Source organism: Mobula hypostoma, chromosome 24, assembly GCF_963921235.1.
Source record: "Mobula hypostoma chromosome 24, sMobHyp1.1, whole genome shotgun sequence".
Taxonomy (NCBI): domain Eukaryota; kingdom Metazoa; phylum Chordata; class Chondrichthyes; order Myliobatiformes; family Myliobatidae; genus Mobula; species Mobula hypostoma.
The window spans coordinates 5,458,191-5,479,037 of record NC_086120.1 but is presented as its reverse complement, the minus strand read 5'-3'; the positions used below and the strand labels follow the sequence as shown (position 1 = coordinate 5,479,037).

General features: G+C 41.2%; 1 protein-coding gene across 2 annotated transcripts in view; it reads left to right on the top strand.

Moving 5' to 3' along the window:
- The window catches only part of ankrd24 (ankyrin repeat domain 24), an 84,467-nt gene that overhangs the window by 37,515 nt on the left and 26,105 nt on the right, over positions 1-20,847 (top strand). For both annotated transcript variants that reach the window (XM_063032744.1, XM_063032745.1), the window contains exons 12-15: positions 307-414; positions 13,530-13,577; positions 14,824-14,922; positions 20,317-20,386. In XM_063032744.1, coding sequence (XP_062888814.1) covers positions 307-414; positions 13,530-13,577; positions 14,824-14,922; positions 20,317-20,386 — 325 coding nt within the window. The remainder of the gene's footprint in view (positions 1-306; positions 415-13,529; positions 13,578-14,823; positions 14,923-20,316; positions 20,387-20,847) is intronic.

The window sequence follows — 20,847 nt, the reverse complement described above, 5'->3', positions numbered from 1 at the left end:
CCCACCTGATGACCTCGATGACGTACCTACCCTCCTTGTCACCACTCCAAGCCCACTGCCAATGTCGAGAGTGCCAACTTACCATAGGGATTGAAACATCAAGACCAAGTAGCTCTCCATATTCTTTTTGTATTTGCAGACTGGTTAATAAAATGAATCTCAGGGTTGTATATGGTGACATATATGTACTTCAATAATAAATTTATTCTGAAGCTTGAACTTGTAATATAATCAGGAGAAGCAATTGCAGATCGAGAGAAACCATTTCACACCTACCTTCTTTAACCAGTTCTGTTGATTTCACAGAATGACCAGAGGTTAAGTGAGGAGGTATTCCTACTTCAACAAGAGCGACAGCACCTGCTACAAACGATTAGCAACCTGGAGCAGTTGGTAGACAAATGTCAGCGGGAGGTAATTCTTTTTGTCCCTTATATTAGATGAGATGGTCTGTTTCCAGCTCACGTTAATCCAGCTACTTCTGGTCTGCTGTAAAGAAATAGTGCCCTCCATTGGAAAGCATCAGGAAACCTAATCTTAAAAAAAGCAAGTGAAAAACTAAGTTCATTTATTGATTGATTGAATGATAGCATGGAATAGGTCCTTCAAGCCCAGCAACCCCAAATTAACCCTCACCTAATCACAGCGCAATTTACAATGACCAATTAACCTACTAACCAGTACATCTTTGGACTGTGGAGGGAGAGCAAAGCTGGTTTACTGTTCAACGTATAATAGAAGATATGTGTCGCCCTTCCACAGACTAATCTTTATTTCAAAAAGCTCTGTCTGCTTTGACAATTTGTGTACATATTTCATCCACCCCCATTTTTCCAGCCACTGCGACCCTGCTCCCCAAGCCAATTATACACCTTCTTTAAAATAACACTAAGTAAGTGAGAACCATGGGGTTAAACCAGGGAGATCGCAGGGGATTCCTTACTTACAAATCAGAAAGTACAAATAATACATACAAAATGCGGGAGGAACTCAGCAGGCCTGGCTGCATCTATGGAAGATAGTAAAGTCGACGTTTTGGGCCAAGACCCTTCAGTGGTATAAATAATACTGCAAATGTTGGTGTTGGAAATCTGGATTAAAAACAGAAAAACAGGTACAAATACAGTACTGTGCAAAAGTATCAGGCAATGTATATAGCTAGGCAAAGTCATTTGATTCCAAGCAATTGGTTTATTGATCATTACAGAATTTCTCTCCAGTGCTTTCTGGTCCTCCCTCTCTCCCTTCCTATTTTCCCATCACGATTCTTGTCCCTGCCCCCTTCTCATTCTCAGTCCATGATAGAGACCCATATCAGAATTAGGTTTATCATCACTCACATATGTCATGAAGTTGTTTTTCTTTTGCAGCAACAATACAGGGCAATACATAAAATTACTACATAAAATGCACCGTAGCTAAATATGTGTGCCTAATACTTTTGCACAGTACTGTATATACACACATATATACATGAACATGAGTATATACTGGTATATATGAGAGGTTAATAATCTTTCATTAAGACTCTGCTGAGGTATTCAATCAGTCCAGACCACTTTAGCTTTATTCAGTTCACATTTGCTGTCTCTAGACAAGGATTTTTCCTGAAACTACAGGTTTTAATTGGAGCCTAATTCTCTGATTCTTATTTCACTTTATATTGTACTTGTATACAAGTGGGAGTGCATGTTTACGTGGAGTTAGGAGCCTGTGAATGACTGAATATGCTCTAGTGTGGTCTAGTTTCCATTTAAGAATGAAAGCAGACATATGTTGTGTACATACATCTACTGATGCTTCTGGTCACATCTTTAGTGATGTTCCTGGAATCATCGGGTGTTTCGGGTCTTTCAACATCATACAGCCTCCTCCAGGTGACCCAGCCGGGGCTGATCAGACCCTAGCTTGTGTCCAGATGGCTAGCTACTTATGACTCCATGGCTCCCCTCTTTTGAGCCACAGCCATCTTGAGGCCCTCTCTGCCGCATTGGTGGTACTGCCGATGGCTCTCCTCTTCCTCTCTCCCTCGATGCCCAAAATGCTGAAGGCTCTAACTAAGGAATGGGCTGCGAATCCCCTACAACCAACCTCCACTGGGAGACACCTCGCTCTCCATCCAGCCTGCTGACAGTTGCTGACCAGTCCTGCGTACTTGGAGAGCTTCCTTTCAAAGGCTTCTTCCAAGCGATCTTCCCACGGGACTGTCAGCTCCAGCAGCACCACTTGCTTAGTAGACTCAGACACTAGGACAATGTCGGGTCACAGGGTGGTGGCTGCGATATGTTTGGGGAACTTCAGCTGCCCTTTGAGGTCCACAGACAGCTGCCAGTCCTCAGGACCTGATCATGCCTCCACCTGTACTGTCCCTCACCAAGGGCCCTTGCGCAGCCGCTGAGGATGTGCTCCAGGATTCCTTGCTTGGAACACAGTGGGCACACAGATGACTCTGCCTTGCCCCATGTGTGCAGGTTTGATGGGCTTCGAAGCACATCGTACACTGCCTGGATGAGAAATTGGATGTGGTGTGGTTTGGCTTTCCAAAGATCAGCCCAGGTCACTTTCCTGTCAACCGCATTCTCCCATCTTGTCCAAGCTCCCTGTTGCTTCATTCCCACTGCCTTGCAGACTCTCGTCTCCTCCACTACTGCTCTCACTTCCTCCTGAACTAGACGACACCTTTCCTTCCCTCTGGTGTCCATTTGGGGAGTTGGAAAGAATCCTAGCCCAGCTCGGCCTCGTGTGACCACTCCCACCAGCCTCCTGTGACGCAGCCTCACCTCTGCTTCCTGAACAGCTTCCTCTGCCCTCCACTTCCTGCCAGTCCTCACTTGGATCCCTGCTCTAGCCACCTTTGGGTCACTTGAGCCCCTATACTGTATCACTTCTCCGGCTCTTGTTACCTTGAATTCTTCCTCCAAGGATTTGAAGGGCAGTTGCAGTTTGTTGTGGTGTCCATAGAGTGCGATGCTGCTCAGACTCTTTGGCAGCCCCAGCCATCTCCCGAGGTGGTTGCTAACCCTCTTCTCTAAGGTTTCGACTGTCGAGATTGGAACTGCATAGACGAGGAGGGGCCACAGGATTCTGGGAAGAATGCCATGCTGATACACCCAGGCTTTAAACTTCCTAGGTAGGCTAGACTTGTCCACAGATTTCAGCCAGCCATCCAACTCGGAGCAGGTCGCCTGTATGGATGTCGTGTACCTTAAGGAGCTGTCAAGAACTTTGCCTAAGCTCTTGACTGGCTTTTCTGTGATGGTTGGGATGGCTGTGCCTGCGATGCTGAACCCCGACTTGTTCTCCACCTTCCCTTTCCTCAGCACCATCGATCTTGATTTGGCAGGTTTGAAAAGCATCCGGGCCCACTCCACCAGCTTTTTGAGCCCTTGCAGAATCCACCGGCAGCCTGGGACTGATTCTATGGTGACTGTGAGGTCATCCATGAATGCCCTGATAGGTGGTTGCCGTTGAGCGGAATTCATTCTGGGCCCTCTGCACTCTGGTTCAGCAGACTTAGTGAGCATGTTCATGGCTAGGGAGAACAGTGTCACTGAGATAGTGCACCCTGTGATGATGCCAATCTCCACCTTGTGCCAGGTTGATGTAATTGCTCCTGAAGAGACCCTCATCCTGAAGTTGCTGTAATAATCAGCGATAACGTCTCTGATTCTGCTGGGGTCATGATACTTGGTCAGTGTGAGCTGTACCAGCTTGTGTGGAATAGAGCCATATGTATTTGCCAGGTCAAGCCACAACACTGACAAGTTGCCTTTGTTCTCTCTGGCCTCCCTGATGAGCTGTGTCACCACACCAATGTGCTCCAGAGAGCCCGGCATCCCTGAAATGCAACCCTTCTGCACTGATGTATCAATATAGGTGTTCTTTGCTAGGTAGGTGCACAGCCGGTTAGAAATGGCACTGAAGAAGATCTTCGCCTCGACACACAGCAGGGAGAAGATGCGAAACTGATCTATCTGGGTGGCATTTTCCTCCTTCGGGATCCACACCCCTTCAGCCACTCTCCACTGTTTTGGAATCTTCCCCCTTCTCCAGAAGATTCTCAGGATCTTCCACAGACGCAGCAGGAGTTTGGAGCAGTTCTTGTACACTTTGTACGAGGTGTTGCTTGGTCCTGGAGCCGAGCTTGCCCTTGCTTTGCGGACGACCTCTCTGACTTCCTTTAGTTGCAGCTCTGACATGTCGAACTGCACTTCCGGTTCAGGTGGGTCTATTAGGATGTCGCACTCTCCCAACTCCTGCCCTCCATCAGGATCATTATATATCTTCTTCAGATGTTGGTCTATGTCTTCCTGCGAACAGGCCAGTTTAGTAGTGCACATCAGGCAGTGGAGTCACTATACAAAAATACAGAAGTTACCAAACTTCAGTCCTTGCAGGCCTCAAAATCTTAACTGAAAGAGCACTACAAAAATAATAATTCCAATGGCTAGGGGAACCATTCGTTGGAAAACTGCAAAAAAAAACTTTAACCCAATCCACTCAGAAACTGCACTTGCTGCTGCAGAAGTTAAATTTGCAACAGCTGGAAAGGTCTTAGTTATTCTTTCAGTTGGTGCGTTAAGCCAGTCGAAGGCTTAGTATGGCTCTGCAAAGGACACTTGTGATTTCAGTGCCTCGTTCATCTAATTGTGTCTGGTTGGTTACTCTTGTAGCATTTGAGTAGTGTTCTGTTTATTCAATTGAGGTTTTTCTGACTGTCATTGAAGAATATCAAGTCCTTCTAGAATACTCTCTGTTGCATCTAATCTGAACAGCTTTGAAAATTCTACCTTCTGAGTGAACCATGCTATTATGAGATTGAGTACTGTCAAGGCATGGGTGTACGGGCAGTTATACTCTAATTCTTTATAAAATTATGAAAATAATTTTTAGCCTTATTTTTGTTTGTTTTTCCTTTCGATGGTAACGCCATCCGACTGAATGCAGAGCAATAATTGAAGGCTTGTCTGTGTATGTAAGCTTGTCTATTTGGGGAGCTCATTTATTAGTGTAACGCTAAAAATTAGCATTATCAGTTGGTCTCCAACAATAAAATTTGTCATTGGCTTGCTTCCCAATTTTTCAGCGTACAGTCGAGCTTCGTCAGGAATGTAATTGGATTTGTAAGGGCACCAATAGCTCTGAAGTGATCTTTGTTGGAAGGCATTATTGTATTATTTGCACCACAGCCCAGACTATTCATGACAGTTTGATTAAGGGCAAATAAATTTCGGTAGGTACAATCAGAATCAGGTTTAATATCACTGGCATATGCTGTGAAATATGTTGTTCTGTGGCAGCAGTTCATTGCAATATGCAATCAAACACTGAATTCCAATAAGAAATATATATATATATGAAAAGTGGTGCAAAAACAAAAAAAAAGTGAGGAAGTATACATGGGTTTACTGTCCACTGAGAAATCAGGCAGCGGTGCGGAAGAATCTATCCTAAAACATTCAGTGCGTGCCTTCAGGCTCCTGTACCTCCTCCTTGATGTTAGCGATGAGAAGAGGGCGTGTGCTGGGTGATAGGGGGTCCTTCAGAGTCTATAGGACTAAAATCTCTAAAAGGCTTATTGGACTTCTCAATTTCAGTTCATCACGGATGAAAACATTTTCATTTATCTAACCTTCTGTTTCAGTGCATCTTTCCATCTCATGTTCCCATGCAAAAGCCCTGATCAAGGGCTTCACTGAACCATTTCAAATATAAATTCGTAATGCAGAAAATTGTCATGTTACCTTAATATTGAACAAAGGGGTGGAAATATGCCATAGTTGGGGAAATGGAAATGTCTAAAATCTTTGTAGTATGTTCATGTATGTACTTGTTGGCCATAAACGGAAAGTGCAATGAGATATCTGTCTAATGGAGAAGAGACTTCATTAAAAAATGGTATTTTTCACAACGTTCTAGTCTAACAGTTTCAATGTCATGTTCCCATAAACAGGATCATGACAATCTCTATGCTTTTCTCCAAGTGTAGAGGGATCTATGTCAAGGGATTCCTCTATTAGACAGACAAAGACACAAGACACAAGACAAAGGAGCAGAAGTAGGCCATTCGGCCCATTGAGTCTGCTCCGCAGCTCCCCCATGAGCTAAACTATTCACCCATCTAGTTCCAATTTCCAGCTTTTTCCCCATATCCCTTGATACCCTGACTGGTTAGTGTACCTTTACTATGTGCACTGGAATCTTTCAGTTTTATTAGAGTGTCATTAATCATTTCAGCAGGTGATTCTTTGCCTTTCCGTGTATCTATGTTCATTTTGTCTATAATACAGTCAGAGTGAATGTTTAAATGGATGGAAAAAGTTATTTTGCCAGAGGCAAGGATTAAGAGTTCCAGTGTATTAGTTCACCCCTGACCAAGAAGTATGGGACATTTGGTTATATTTAAATTAGAATCATCATGGCTCACAGAGCTTCTTAATCTAATATTCTGAGTCATTGAAATTTGGAGTGTCCCAGCTAATTGAAAGAATTTTGGTAGCAAATGCGACTTTGTCTGCTAAAAACCAAATGGTAACTAATGCAGCACTGAATAACATTGTTAGAAACAAAAATATTAAAAGTAAAGTAAAGCAAAATTTCTCCTTGGAGTTTGAGGCTTTCTATCTCTGAAAGCAACAATGCATTTGGGATATATAATCTGCTTCAAGTGAATAGGAATTTTTACATTTCTTTTTAGATCTAAACCTGTGTTTATTGTTTCAATACATCTCAACTTCCCCCCCCTCCCCCGCCCATGCTGGACTCAAGTACTAGTCTAATTCATTCATTTTCAACAACACAAACACCTACGTCGGGATGCTGTTCATCGACTACAGCTCAGCATTTAATACCATCATTCCCACAATCCTGATTAAGAAGTTGCAGAAACTGGGCCTCTGCAATCGGATCCTTGACTCCCTAACCGGAAGACCGCAATCTGTACAGATTGGTCTCGCTAGCCAGGTTATCAATGTTAGGACTATAGCAATCAAGACTGGAAGGGAAAACAAGACTGTGAGTAAAAATTTCTCCACAGTTAGCATCAAACCTGCTCCAGCAGGATTTATTTTATTCCTCCCCCTACCCCCCCATTCAGAATCAGAATCAGGTTTATTATCACTGGCATGTGACGTGAAATTTGTTAACTTAACAGCAGCAGTTCAATGCAATGCATAATCTAGCAGGGAGAGAACAAAATAATAATAAATAAAATGAAATATAATAATAAATAAAAAGTAAATCAGTTATGTATATTGAATAGATTTTTTAAAATGTGCCTATACAGAAATACTGTATATTAAAAAAAGTGAGGTAGTGTCCAAAGCTTCAAAGTCCATTCAGGAATCGGATGGCAGAGGGGAAGAAGCTGTTCCTGAATCACTGAGTGTGTGCCTTCAGGCTTCTGTGCCTCCTACCTGATGGTAACAGTGAGAAAAGGGCATGCCCTGGGTGCTGGAGGTCTTTCATAATGGACGCTGACTTTCTGAGACACCGCTCCCTAAAGACGTCCTGGGTACTTTGTAGGCTAGCGCCCAAGATGGAGCTGACTAGATTCACAACCTTCTGCAGCTTCTTTCGGTCCTGTGCAGTAGCCCTTCCATACCAGACAGTGATGCAGCCTGTCAGAATGCTCTCCACAGTACATCTATAGAAGTTTTTGAGGGTATTTGTTGACATGCCAAATCTCTTCAAACTTCTAATAAAGTATAGCTGCTATCTTGCCTTCTTTATGACTACATCGATATGTTGGAACCGGGTTAGATCCTCAGAGATCCTGACACCTAGGAACTTGAAACTGCTCACTCTCTCCACTTTAATCGCTCTATGAGGATTGGTATGTGTTCCTTTGACTTACCCTTCCTGAAGTCCACTATCAGCTCTTTCGTCTTCCTGACGTTGAGTGCCAGGTTGTTGCTGTGGCACCACTCCACAAGTTGGCATATCTCACTCCTGTACACCCTCTCGTCACCACCTGAAATTCTACCAACAATGGTTGTATCGTCAGCAAATTTGTAGATGGTACTTGAGCTATGGTTAGCCACACAGTCATGTGTATATAGAGAGTAGAGCATTGGGCTAAACACACACCCCCGAGGTACGCTAGTGTTGATCGTCAGCAAGGAGGATATGTTATAATTTGCAAGGAATTGCTTACAATCAGTCAACATGTAAGGCCACCAGTATAATATGGCTAATTTTGCATGAATGGCTTGTTTGCTACCATGATTGTGTCCGAATCCTGGGTGGGCTTCTTGAATCAGTGCTGCCCGTTTGTGGGCAGGAGCTATTTGCTTCTTATCTTTTCTAGGGTGGCATGCCCAAACTTTACCTTCACCATCAGCTTCATAGTTGTACTGTGTTGGAAATCCCTTGGGATTAGGTTCAGTCATATCAAGGAGAATTCATAAAACATCATCCTGGTTATTTTTTATTAGTTACTTAGTTACTATCCCGGCCTCTCTTACTGTAGAATGGTCCATCCAGACAGCTTATTCTGCTTGTTCATCGACTAGTTTATCACCATAGGTAAGAGGTGAGAGGCCGGCAGTATTTCCAAGGATGTGGAACGCTTGTACTAATGCTTCAATCAATAATAATGCATAAATTTTCTTCCACATGGACAAATGTGGGAGCAGTTTACCTCAGTGTGTTCCCCATCCAGTTGCTGACCAGATGGGATGATCGCTTTCTATCCTATTCCTAGCTTCCTCGAGTCAGTACGTATTAAGACTAGTTCTGTTGTATTTACTTGCTCTAGACACAATTCTAGGGCTTTAGCCTCTAGAAACTGAGCTGCATGAAGGATGGATTTGCAACTCCTGGATCAAATGCAATTTCCAAGATAAATTTTATATTTCCAATCAGGAGCAGGAATTATAATTGAGTGTATCCATCTTTCTGGGTTTTCATTTCCTGATCAATCACAGTACCATAGTTAAGAATGGTGCTTTAAATGATGCCATGCTACCATGGGTTATGGACAAAGTTCTACATCTTCCATGGCAGGTAAGGATTGAAAGTCATAGCTCTCTGGAATATATTCCCAGTTTTAGGTATTGTCTTCTAAAAGAATTTGCCGTTTCCCATATCTAGTTATGGTAACTCTCCATTCATTTGTTGGTAATTTGCTATCATTTTTCAAAGCTGCAAACTCTGCTTGTATAGTAAACAACAGGAATTCTGCAGATGCTGGAAATTCAAGCAACATACATCAAAGTTGCTGGTGAATGCAGCAGGCCAAGCAGCATCTATAGGAAGAGGTGCAGTCGACGTTTCAGGCCGAGACCCTTCGTCCTGACAAAGGGTCTCGGCCTGAAACGTCGACTGCACCACTTCCTATAGATGCTGCTTGGCCTGCTGCGTTCACCAGCAACTTTGATGTATGCTGCTTGTATAGTAGTTGGTTTGTCCCCTTGCAGTGGTCTTGCTGCAACAAGTGTATGGAATGCTATGATAAGGCATCTAATCTCTGTTCTGCTGGGGTGAAGTTATGTGAGGCATTGTGTTTCTTCTTCCTCATTGTAGCAGATGGCTGCGGTGGTTTTTGGAGAAACACAGACTTGCAGAATAAGGGACTTTATTAGCTCTCTTGCCTGGAGATCTATTGCTTACAGAACTGCATTGATAAATTTCTCTAATGCTTCATAATCTTCTGGAGTGAAAAACAAAAGGGATTTTTATTTTGGTCTGGACAAGTGAGCAAAGCCAGGTATGAAAGGCCCAGCATAATCCTTTAGCATAAGGTTTAGGGTTCATTGTAAGGCATTTAGGGTCTTTGGATATCCTAACTCAAGTGACTTTTTGTCTAATTTCAGGAGTTAAACCATATTCCTGATTGGTAATTGCCTTGCCCAGGAAATTTACTTCTGTTCAACAGAGTTGAGATTATTTACTGTTAATTACATAACCCCTGTCTGTCAAAGTCCAAAGGAAGTTTAGTATCAGAGTACATATATATCAGCATATACAATCCTGATATTCATTTTCTTGTGGGCATACTCAATAAATCCATAATACAATGATAATCATAATAGAATCAATGAAAGACCACAGCTACATGGGTGTTCAACCAGTACACAAAGGCAACAAACTGTGCAAATACAGAAAGAAAGAAATAATAATAATAAATAAATAAGCAATAAATGTCAAGAGCATGAGCTGAAGAGTCCTTGAAAGTGAGTCTAAAGGTTGTTGGAACATTTCAATGATGGGGCAAGTGAAGTTATTTTCTTTGGTTCAAGAACCTGATGGTTCAGAGGTAACAACTGTTCCTGACCTGGTGGTGTGAGTCCTGAGGCTTCTGCACCATCTTCTTGAGGGCTGCATTGAGGAGAGAACATCTGGGTTGTGGGGGTCCCTGATGGTTGATGCTGCTTTCCTGTGACAACGCTCCGTGTAGATGTGTTCAATGGTGGGGAGGCGGGGGCTTTACCTGCGATGGACTGGGCTGTATAAACTACTTTTTACAGGATTTTCCATACCAGGCTGTGATGCAGCCAGTAATATACTCCGCACCATACATCTAAGGAGGTTAGTCAAAGTTATAGATGTCATGCCAAATCTTCGCAAACTTCTATGGAAATAGAAGCACTGCTGTGCTTTCTTCATAATTGTACTTAAGTGCTGGGCCCAAGGCGGGTCCTCCAAAATAGTGACACCCAGGAAATTTAGTGTTGCTGACCCTGTCCATCTCTGATCCCCTGGTGGACTTTTGGTTTCTTTCTCCTGAAGTCAATAATCGGTTTCTTGGTCTTGCTGACGTTGAGTAAGAGGTTGTTGTTATGGCACCATTTGGCCAGATTTTCAATCTCCCTCCTATATGCTGATTTGTCACCACATTTAATCCAGTCTATGATAGTGATGTCATCAGCAAACTTGAATGTGGGATTGGAGCTGTGCTTAGTCACACAGTCATAAGTCTGGAAGTGAAGCCCTGTTGTGGCCTACGTTGCTTGACTTAACTTTATAAGCAGTGATAGTGTTCACGCCCTGCCACAACTGTTGAGCACCCCTTCATTGATTCAAGTTTTAATGGGACGTCAATCTTTCAATGACAGTCTCAATCTGTGTTAAATGCTTATCCAATGTCCTGGCTGTGCAGTATATGTCATCAACATAGGCACAAACATCTGGTGACGATTCCTGCAGAAAATATATGTGGGCTATTCTGAAAACCTTGTGGGAGTCTAGTCCACTGATATTGTTAGCCATTGAGTGCTTTAAAGGCTGTGTAATGTCTGTCACTTTCAAAGATTGGGTGAGACTAGAAGGCATTGGCCAGATCAATGCAAGATTAATACATTTACAAAGCCATCCTTGCAGCATTTGTTGTAAAAAATGTTGCTGGACCAAATTAGGTTTTGTGTGTTTACTCAGGATGATGTAGTCGATGACCAGTCACCATCGTCCATCCAATTTTGCTACGCCGAACATGGGCAAGCTAAATTAAAAAAGGTTCTTTTATCAAAACACTATATTTGTAGAGGCAATCTACGGTTTTCTGTAGGGAATGCTTTCCTCTGTGGTCGGGAATATGCCACTGTTTCTGGTGCGGGAAAGTTTTGCATCTTAAATTAATTGGTCAATGTCAACTGTCCCACAGTGGTTAGGATTTTGACGTGGGTAAATATAATCTTTGTACAAAATATATTTCAATTTTGCTCTAATCGTTTTACCCTGATAATAGTCGAGGGGTTTCCGAAGATGTGTATCTCATTCATCCAGTGCAGGTGTATCACTTGATGGTTTGGTTGTAGTACAAATCCATCAGGAAGCCTTTGATGTTCCTGTTGGAGGCACTAGTTTATTACAATCTTGGGCAAACTGATGTGAGGATTTTACAGCTGCTCTTATTGTCTGTTTAATCCAGCATATCTGTACAGGAACTTTATAGACTGGGCTCTCTGCTTCATTTCCATGTATGCTTACAATGTTAATATTCCTGTTAGCTCTCCTAGTTTATAGCCCCGAATAATATCAGAATTTAGCTTTAAGATTTCTGATTGGTCACACAGCAGGGTTTAGTCTATTTAATTAGCTTGCTACTCAGTGTTCTATCCCTTCATCTTTCCAGACTCTGACTTAAAGGATAAAATATTCCTCATGTTCAATTTGAGGAGCAGTTGGGTATTATCCCAAATTTCTGCTCTACTATTAGCATATTCATAACATTCCAGTGTGCAATTACTGGAATGAGGATGTTCACCATTTTATAGTACCAGGTGTAGTGCTGGAGAATTTGTCAAGCATGCTCTGAGATGGACTACTGCTAAATAACAATTCTTTCTAAAATAATACTTCTGGTATAATCAGGCACCAACTACGATGGTTTGGGGTTTGCTGACAGCAAAGTTCTAAACTCAGATGAAGACCTTAAGTCCTATCAGATGTAAATAGCTATGGGTACCTTCACTGAAGGGAGATCATACTGTAAGTACCTAACCTTCAGAGAAGCTCACTTCACTACTCATTTTCCATGGTGGGTTTAGTTACCAATACCCACTATTTGAGTGGTGGGTCTCCCCCCCGCCTACCCAGGAAATGATACTTCCAGCTTACAAAATAGTTTAAACACAGCCCATTTATTTTAGTGTTACATTTTAAATCCAAACAATATTCTTAAAACACACTTAAAATTCACAGAGGATATCTATCTTGTAAAAGAATTCCAAATTATAAAGCATTTCTAAAACACAAAAGATTTTCCAAAACACAGGTACAATTCCTATAAATTAAAAAGACATAACAATGATGCAGATGAAAGAGTTGTCCATCACAGATATTGAAGCCAGAGGAATGGATTCTAGTTCACCCTGTGTTTCTGTCATTCTTCTTGATGTTATTTAACCATTCCTAACAGGCCTGAACTGCTCTCTACGTTTAAACTGTTTCTTTGCCACTTGGGTGACTTCACACATATATGATATTTTCTCAGATACCCTCTTCACACAAACTCCTCGGAGACACAGTTCCCAAGTTCACACAGTTAATGCTGTGAAGCTGACTCTGAGCATAGAAATGTGTCAACTATTAACAAATCAGCCATTTGATATACCAAGTGATATTATCCAACTGGTCTGCAAGTTTCTTTGAGCTAAATAAATTAGCCAGTTTGTCAAATTAATATAAGTACCCATTGTCTTACACCACACCTCTTGAGACGTCAGAAGTCAGTCCAGGCGCAGTGACCCTATATCCTGCTTTTTACATACAGTGCGTCTGTTTGCAAACCTGTCCTTTCAACTTCAAACTGACTATCGCTTTCCATTTACATTAAAAAATTGAAGACTGGCTCCCGTTTATGACCAGTAGCTAAATGACTATTAGTTGGAAGTTTATCTTATTCAAAAACAACCTTTTGATCTCCAGAAATGTCAACTGCTATGTTTAGAAAGCCGACCTTGACATGGCCCAGGAAACAAATATCCATCACAGAAATATAATTAATTTTGCATTAACAATGGTATTTATAACCAACATAAGAAAGATATAATAATAATGACATAGTGAAAATTCTTTTCTGCTTTCAGAAAGTGCTTATTGCAAAAGACAGTGGAATTCAAAAACTGGAGAATCAGGTATGTAAATGTTTTAATTATTTTTAAATAGGTGCTTAAACTTTCTTCATTCTTTCAGAATTCAATATAGTGAATAGAGTATTAGTTACTACAGTCAAATGCTGTAGATTCAAGGTGTTTTAATTTAAGTCAATTAATAGTTCTGATTTGCCTTCAGAAGGGTATTTTACAATGGTGAATTCTAATGGTTGAATCCAAATCAGCAGAGTAAATTTCAGCATGAATGTGTGTGTGTATATATTTTCAGATTGGGATTACAATCTACATTGAAATAGTCGGAAAAAAAACAGCATGCTATCAGCACAACTTCAGAATCAAACTATTTCTGCAATGACCTTATTAATTCTTGAATTACCAAATGGTTTTGGTTTATTAGCAAAATTATAAAATTCTGAATTTGTTAACATTTTGAACTAACATGTTGTTGTTGTTCGTCCATCGTACATTGATGAAGACCTCGACACCATTGTTGATGGTGTCGAGACTAGCGCTTGATTTGGATTTAAGCGAGGGAGAGTTGCGCAGCGTCAGCCTCACTCTCTCTTCCCAATTCCCATCTGGATCCAGTGGCAAGACAGAGTCGAGATGGCTGGAGATGGGACTAGGCGCAGTGGATGACCAGGACGTCTTCTGTGTCATGTCCTGCTCTACACGTTCCATGACGCTTGCAGAGACCGCCTTCTTGACCGTTGGACCTTCCATTGGTCTCGTCCGCTCAATCCGCCGGAGTCTGTCTTCACATGCTTGGATAGACAACTCCCTATCTCACCGAGGGTTTGAGACCCGTCGGCTACCCTTACCTGGTTTAGTCGGCTTGTCGAAGCCGTTGCCCGGGGTATGGCCGCTGTCGCATGCAAACAGCTACGGGGAGCCACAGGTGAGAGCTGAGTGCCAGGTGGGGACCAAAGGTGGACTAACCGCCTTGAAAAGGACGCGACATGTTACCCCACCAGAGGTGCTACCCCTCCCTGACACCCCATACACCCCTAACATAGCAGGTAATACACAACTGTATTTATGCCTGTATCATAGATTATTCTGTAGCTTGATGAATGCAAGGTAAGGAGTTGATCTGAATACGTTAGTGAGCTACATTATTATTGGAAGAGGCTGAGAGGATCTAGTGGGAATTCAGAGTCAATTTTCAGTGATGGTAGTTAATCTTACAATTCAGAAGAAGGAAATTTATATGACCTTTTCACAGTAAGGTACAATTTAACTTACTTTCCCCCTCTAATTTTAATAGGTACAAGAGCTCACAAACAAGCTAACAGAAAAAGAGCATGAACATCAAGAAGTTACCAAGCAGAATGAAATTCTACAGGGCAGACTATCTTTACATGAGGTAAATAATTCATTTTGAAAGATGTAACACATTAACATTGTATCTTAGAATCATGGATTAGTTATGGCACAGTGAGAAATCATTTGCCTATTCACATTCATGCCAGATCTATTTAAGAGCAACGTAGCTAGTCCCACCATCCCTACCCTCATCCTGTATCTCTGGAACGGCCTTCATTTTTAAACATATCTATCTACAATTGCAACTACACCCTGCATTACATGTTAGCCTCTACTCACTTCCCTGAAGTCACTTTTAAGTCATTTTTTAAAATTTTGCTCATCTTTTCCTCGTGTTCTTGAACATTTAAAGTCAAGGTTAAAGTCGAATTTATTATCATGTGCATCTGTGCATACACATCACAGGCACATGTATAAGATACACAACAGGAACAGAATCTCGCCATCTACTCTGTCCAAATCTTCATTATTTTAAATTTTAGATCCCCTTGCAGCCTCCTCTTCCAAGCTGAATGTCTAGTCCTTTTCCAGTTTATCCTCATTCACATTTTTCTAGAATGCTTCCCTGAGGTTAAAAGCAGTAAATGTAACCCCTCTTTTTAAAGTGAAAGGGAGAAGAGAGAAAGCAGAGACATTATACTAGTTAGTCATTAGGAGTTGCAGACAATGCTTGAATCTATTATTGAAGAAATGGTAGCAGATCACTAACTAATAATGGACAGATTCAGTATGGATTTGTGAAAGGGAATTCATGTTGGACTTTTTTTTTCAAAGCACTATAAGATTTTTTCAGGTGAACTAATGATCATGTGGTGCATTTGGATTTTCAGAAAGCCTTCATTAAGGTGCCATATGAGATATCATAAAGCATATATTGAGGACTGGATAATTGGCAGAAAGCAGAGTAGGTAGGACAAGGTAATTTCCAGGTTCGGTAATTGTGACTAGTGGAGTGCTGTAAGCATCAGTGCTGGGATCTCAAATGTTTACAATCTATTTTTTTACAACCTGTGATTGGGACAAGGAACTCAAGTGTGATATGGTCAAGTATACCAATTGCACAAGGCTGGGGAGTATTGTTGGCTGTAAGAAGGTTGCAGAAATTATTAGAGGATAGAATAAGTGAATGGACAACAATATGGCAGATGGAATACATTGAGGAGAGTTGTGGGTCATCCATTTCAGTAGAAAAAATAAAAACACTCTACTTTTTTAAGTGGTGAGGCATGGTAAAATGGCAGTGCAGTAGGGCTGGAGTATCCTTGCATACAGATTACTGCAAGTTAGCATATACTTAGGAAGGCAAATACTATATTAGACCTTATGTAAGAGGCTTTGAATAGACATATAGAAACATCTTCTAAATTTATATAGATGCACTAATCAAACCACTCCTAAATATTCTTTTACACATCTGATCTTGCTACCTTAGAAAGGATTTACTTACGTCAGAGGGAATGTAGCGCAGGTTCACTAGATTAATGCACAGGATGGAAGCTCTATTTCGTGAGCAGAGGTTATGTAGATTGGGTTTATACTCTGTTGAGCGTAAGAGAAGGAGAAATGATGTTTTGAAATGTAAAACGTTCCTGTGGGGTTGGACAAATCAGATGGCAGGATGATGATTCACTTGGCTGGGATCACTGTCTCAAAACAAAGAGGTGACCGTTCAGGGATGAGAAGAGTTTTTTTATCCATTTGGGTAATGAGCATTTTAAAGTCTCAACCCCAGGTGACTGTAGACACTGAGTGGATGAGTATAATTAGATCAGATTAGATTATGAGGACATGCAGTCCTCTTTTATTGTCATTTAGTAATGCATGCATTAAGAAATGATACAATTTGTTCCTTCAGAATGATATCACAGAAACACAAGACAAAGCAAGACTAAAAAAAACACTTAATTATAACATATAATTACAACAGTGCAAAGCAATACCGTAATTTGATGAAGAACAGACCATGGGCACGGTAAAAAAAAGTCTCAAAGTCTCTCGAAAGTCCCTCGAAAGTCCTATCATCTCATGCAGACGGATGAATGGAGAAACTCTCCCTACCATGAGCTCCCAGCGCCGCATACTTGCCGATGCAGCATCCTGGAAGCACCCGATCACAGTCCGACTCTGAGTCCGTCCGAAAACTTCGAGCCTCCGACCAGCCCTCCGACACTGAGCACCGAGCACTGTCTCTGCAGAGCGCTTTGACCCTGGCCCCAGCAACAGGCAATAGGCAAAGCCGAGGATTTGGGGCCTTCCCCTCTGGAGATTCTCGATCGCACAGTGGCAGCGGCAGTGAAGCGGGCATTTCAGAAGTCTCTCCAGATGTTCCTTCATGCTTCTCACGTCCGTCTCCATCAAATCAGGATTGTGCACAGCCCCTATTTAACAAATACGATATCAATTCGGAGTGGCGCGCTCTGTGTCACGCCGCCATCTTCTCCTCCCCTCTGTTCTGTAATAATTAAGAAAGATATTGAAAATTAATTCAATATTAAGGAAATAAGTGGATATTGGGTTTGTGCAGGAAAGCGAAGGAGATAGAAACTCAGCCACGATCTCATTGAATGGTTCAGCAGGAACAGAGATCCGAACAGTCTACTGCTGCTTTGGCTTCTCATGTTTTCGTCTTCTCTTCCCTTTAGGTAACCCCTCTGTACCTTTCTAAGTCCTTTATTCCTTTTCCAAAGTATAGATCCAGATCCAAACCAGTGTTCATTATGATTTCTAAATATCTATTTGCTTGGCCTTTATTTATAAAACCCACGATCCATGTACTGTACTATTTTATACTTTATACTTTATTGTCACCAAACAATTGATACTAGAGCATACAATCATCACAGCGATATTTGATTCTGTGCTTCCTGCTCCCTGGAGTACAAATCAATAGTAAATATTAAAAATTTAAATTATAAATCATAAATAGAAAATGGAGAGTATGGTATTGCAAAAAAATGGAGAGGCAGGCCCAGATATTTGGAGGGTATGGCCCAGATCCGGGTCAGGATCTGTTCAGCAGTCTTATCACAGTTGGAAAGAAGCTGTTCCCAAATCTGGCTGTACGAGTCTTCAAGCTCTTGAGCCTTCTCCCGGAGGGAAGAGGGACGAAAAGTATGTTGGCTGGGTGAGTCGTGTCCTTGATTATCCTGGCAGCACTGCTCCGACAGCGTGCGGTGTAAAGTGAGTCCAAGGACGGAAGATTGGTTTGTGTGATGTGCTGCGTCGTGTTTACGATCTTCTGCAGCTTCTTCCGGTCTTGGACAGGACAATTTCCATACCAGGTTATGATGCACCCTAGAAGAATGCTTTCTATGATGCATCTATAAAAATTAGTGAGGGTTTTAGGGGACAGGCCAAATTTCTTTAGTTTTCTCAGGAAGTAAAGGTGCTGGTGGACCTTCTTGGCAGTGGACTCTGCTTGGTCGGACCAAGTCCGATTATTTGTGATATTGACCCTAAGGAACTTAAAGCTTTTGACCTGTTCCACTTGCGCACCACCGATGTAAGTGGGGTCGTGTGGTCCGCTACTCCTTCTGAAGTCAACAATCAATTCATTCATCTTGCTGACGTTGAGGGATAGGTTATTGTCTTCGCACCATGCCACCAGGTTCTTAATTTCCTCTCTGTACTCTTTTAACCACTTTCTTAACCCATCTTGCTATGTTTAAAAGTTACGCACATACAACTGCAGATTCTTCAAGCTCTTGTACCCATATTAGTTTGTATCATGCTACAAATGTAGTTTAAGTTCATTTTTCAGCATAAAATCTCATCAGCTTCCTGTCCTTGTGTCCTGAAGTTTATTATGATCCTCTTTACAGTTTGCTTCTGCTCTGTACACCCAACCCTACATTTTTAATATGTTTTTAAGAACTGTATTGATCCTTGTACCAATCCTTGAGTTGGAACAGATTTTTTGGCCCAGCAGATCCATGCTAACCTTTTGCCCTCCTATACTAATTCCATTTGCCCATATTAGGAATGCATCCTGCTATGTCTTGTCAATTTATGTGTCTGTCTATTTGCCTCTTATACAAGTAATTGTATCTGATTTCACCACTTCTGGCAATGCATTTCAGATATCAAACACTCTCTCTGTAATAAACTTATCCATCAAATCCCTTTTAAAATCTTTTCCTCTTACCTTAAACCTATGGCCTCTCGCTTTTGATTCTTCCACCATGGGAAAAATATGGCAACTACCTACCTTATCTATGGCTTTTGTAGTAATAAATGCCTCTCTCAGGCTACCCCTCAGTCTTCCCCACTCCAGCTGCCCCCATAACCAACGCCCTCCAAATCAATATACACCCTAGTGAATCTTCTCTGCAATCTCTCTGGCACAATCACATCCTTCCTATGGTGTAACCAAGACTGATCAAGTAAGAAATGTGAAAGCAAATGTGTGTAAATGGAAGAGAGTAGCTGAAGTAAATGTAAGCCCCTTAGAGGATAAGACTACTTAATTAAAAATTAAGAAACGGAAACTTTGAACAAAGATTATTGATATGTCATCTCAGCAGAAAACACTAAAAGCAGCTTCATTTGCCAGCAGAAAATCAAGGAACAGAAGGAACTTTGAACAATTGTTACCATGAGAGAAAAAGTTCTAGGGGAACAAGTGGGGAGACAAATGAAAATTTACCCTGGATCTGATGACCTATCTCCTAGATCTTACAAGTATTGTCTGCAGAGATGTCAAATGCATTGTTTATAAGTTTTCAAATTTCCTAAAATTCTGGAATCCCACAGTTTGAAAAACTGAACATTTGAGAAAGTAGGAACATGTTAGAATATGTTATAGGGAATCAGGACAAGGACGAGTAGAAAATCTTAATATAATTAAGAGGAGCATGGCTTTAAAAAAAAGGGAATGTATCTGAGTACTTTGCAGATGCCTTGAGCCGGACAGATAAATAATTAATTTATTCATTCAGACTTACAGCGCAGAACAGGCCATTTTGACCGAATGAACCGAACCACCCAATAACCCACCTGTTTAACTCTAGTCTAATCACTGGACAATTTGCAATGACTAATCAACCTACTAACTGGTACATCTTTGACTACATTCCCTGTCAAGGAGCTACAAAATGGATCTAGTGCTTTGCTAAGCTGGTCACCTGGACTACCACTTGGAATTTGAAAGGGGCTTTTGAAAGAGTTATTTAATTAATCTTGCTTTTTCCTAGTAGTCTTATTATACATAATTTTCTGCAATGTCTCGATGGAACTTTAGAGACTATGAAACACTTTTGAAGTGTAGTTGCTGTGCTAGGAAGAGATATTGGAGTCCAGCAGAGTATTAGAAAGGGAAGTGAGGTAAATGAGCAGTTAGCCCATTTATTTGTTGTTAGGTAAGAGGTGAGTGCCAGTTGAGACACTGGAATTTAGTAGAGATCCTTTGTTTAACTGAACATTTTCCTAATTTTAGCAGGGCAAACATCATGAGAACATTGAGAATGATTCAATGGATGAGGAAGGAATACTCTCCTGTTTTGCAGGTAAACCAGCTTCTTAAATGTAATTAGTTCTTGGATTTATTTTTAATTCAATTAAAGCACATTTTGGACCTTTGAAAATACATAACACTACAAGGTTATAATATTTTCAAGGTAATCCAAGCAGTGCTTGTGGAAGGAACAGTCATTAACATTATTGTGTAATAAGATCTCGGGGTCAACACAGGCTCAGTAGGAGAATTCTGCAGTGTAACCACAGCATTGTATGAAATTGCATTTAAAAGGTGAAAGAGAAGAAAGGAAGTGGAATATAGGATATGCCAAGTACTTTTTCCTGAAATCTGATCATTTTATGAAAGTACGCAAAATTGTTATGGTATGCAGAGGTAACTTGAAAGACAACACTTCAGGACAATCAGAAAAGCTGCTTAAAAGTTAAGGATTGTTCTATAAAAAAGCTAGCTGTGCACAACTTCCTCTCAGAGAGCAATCATTTCCTATTC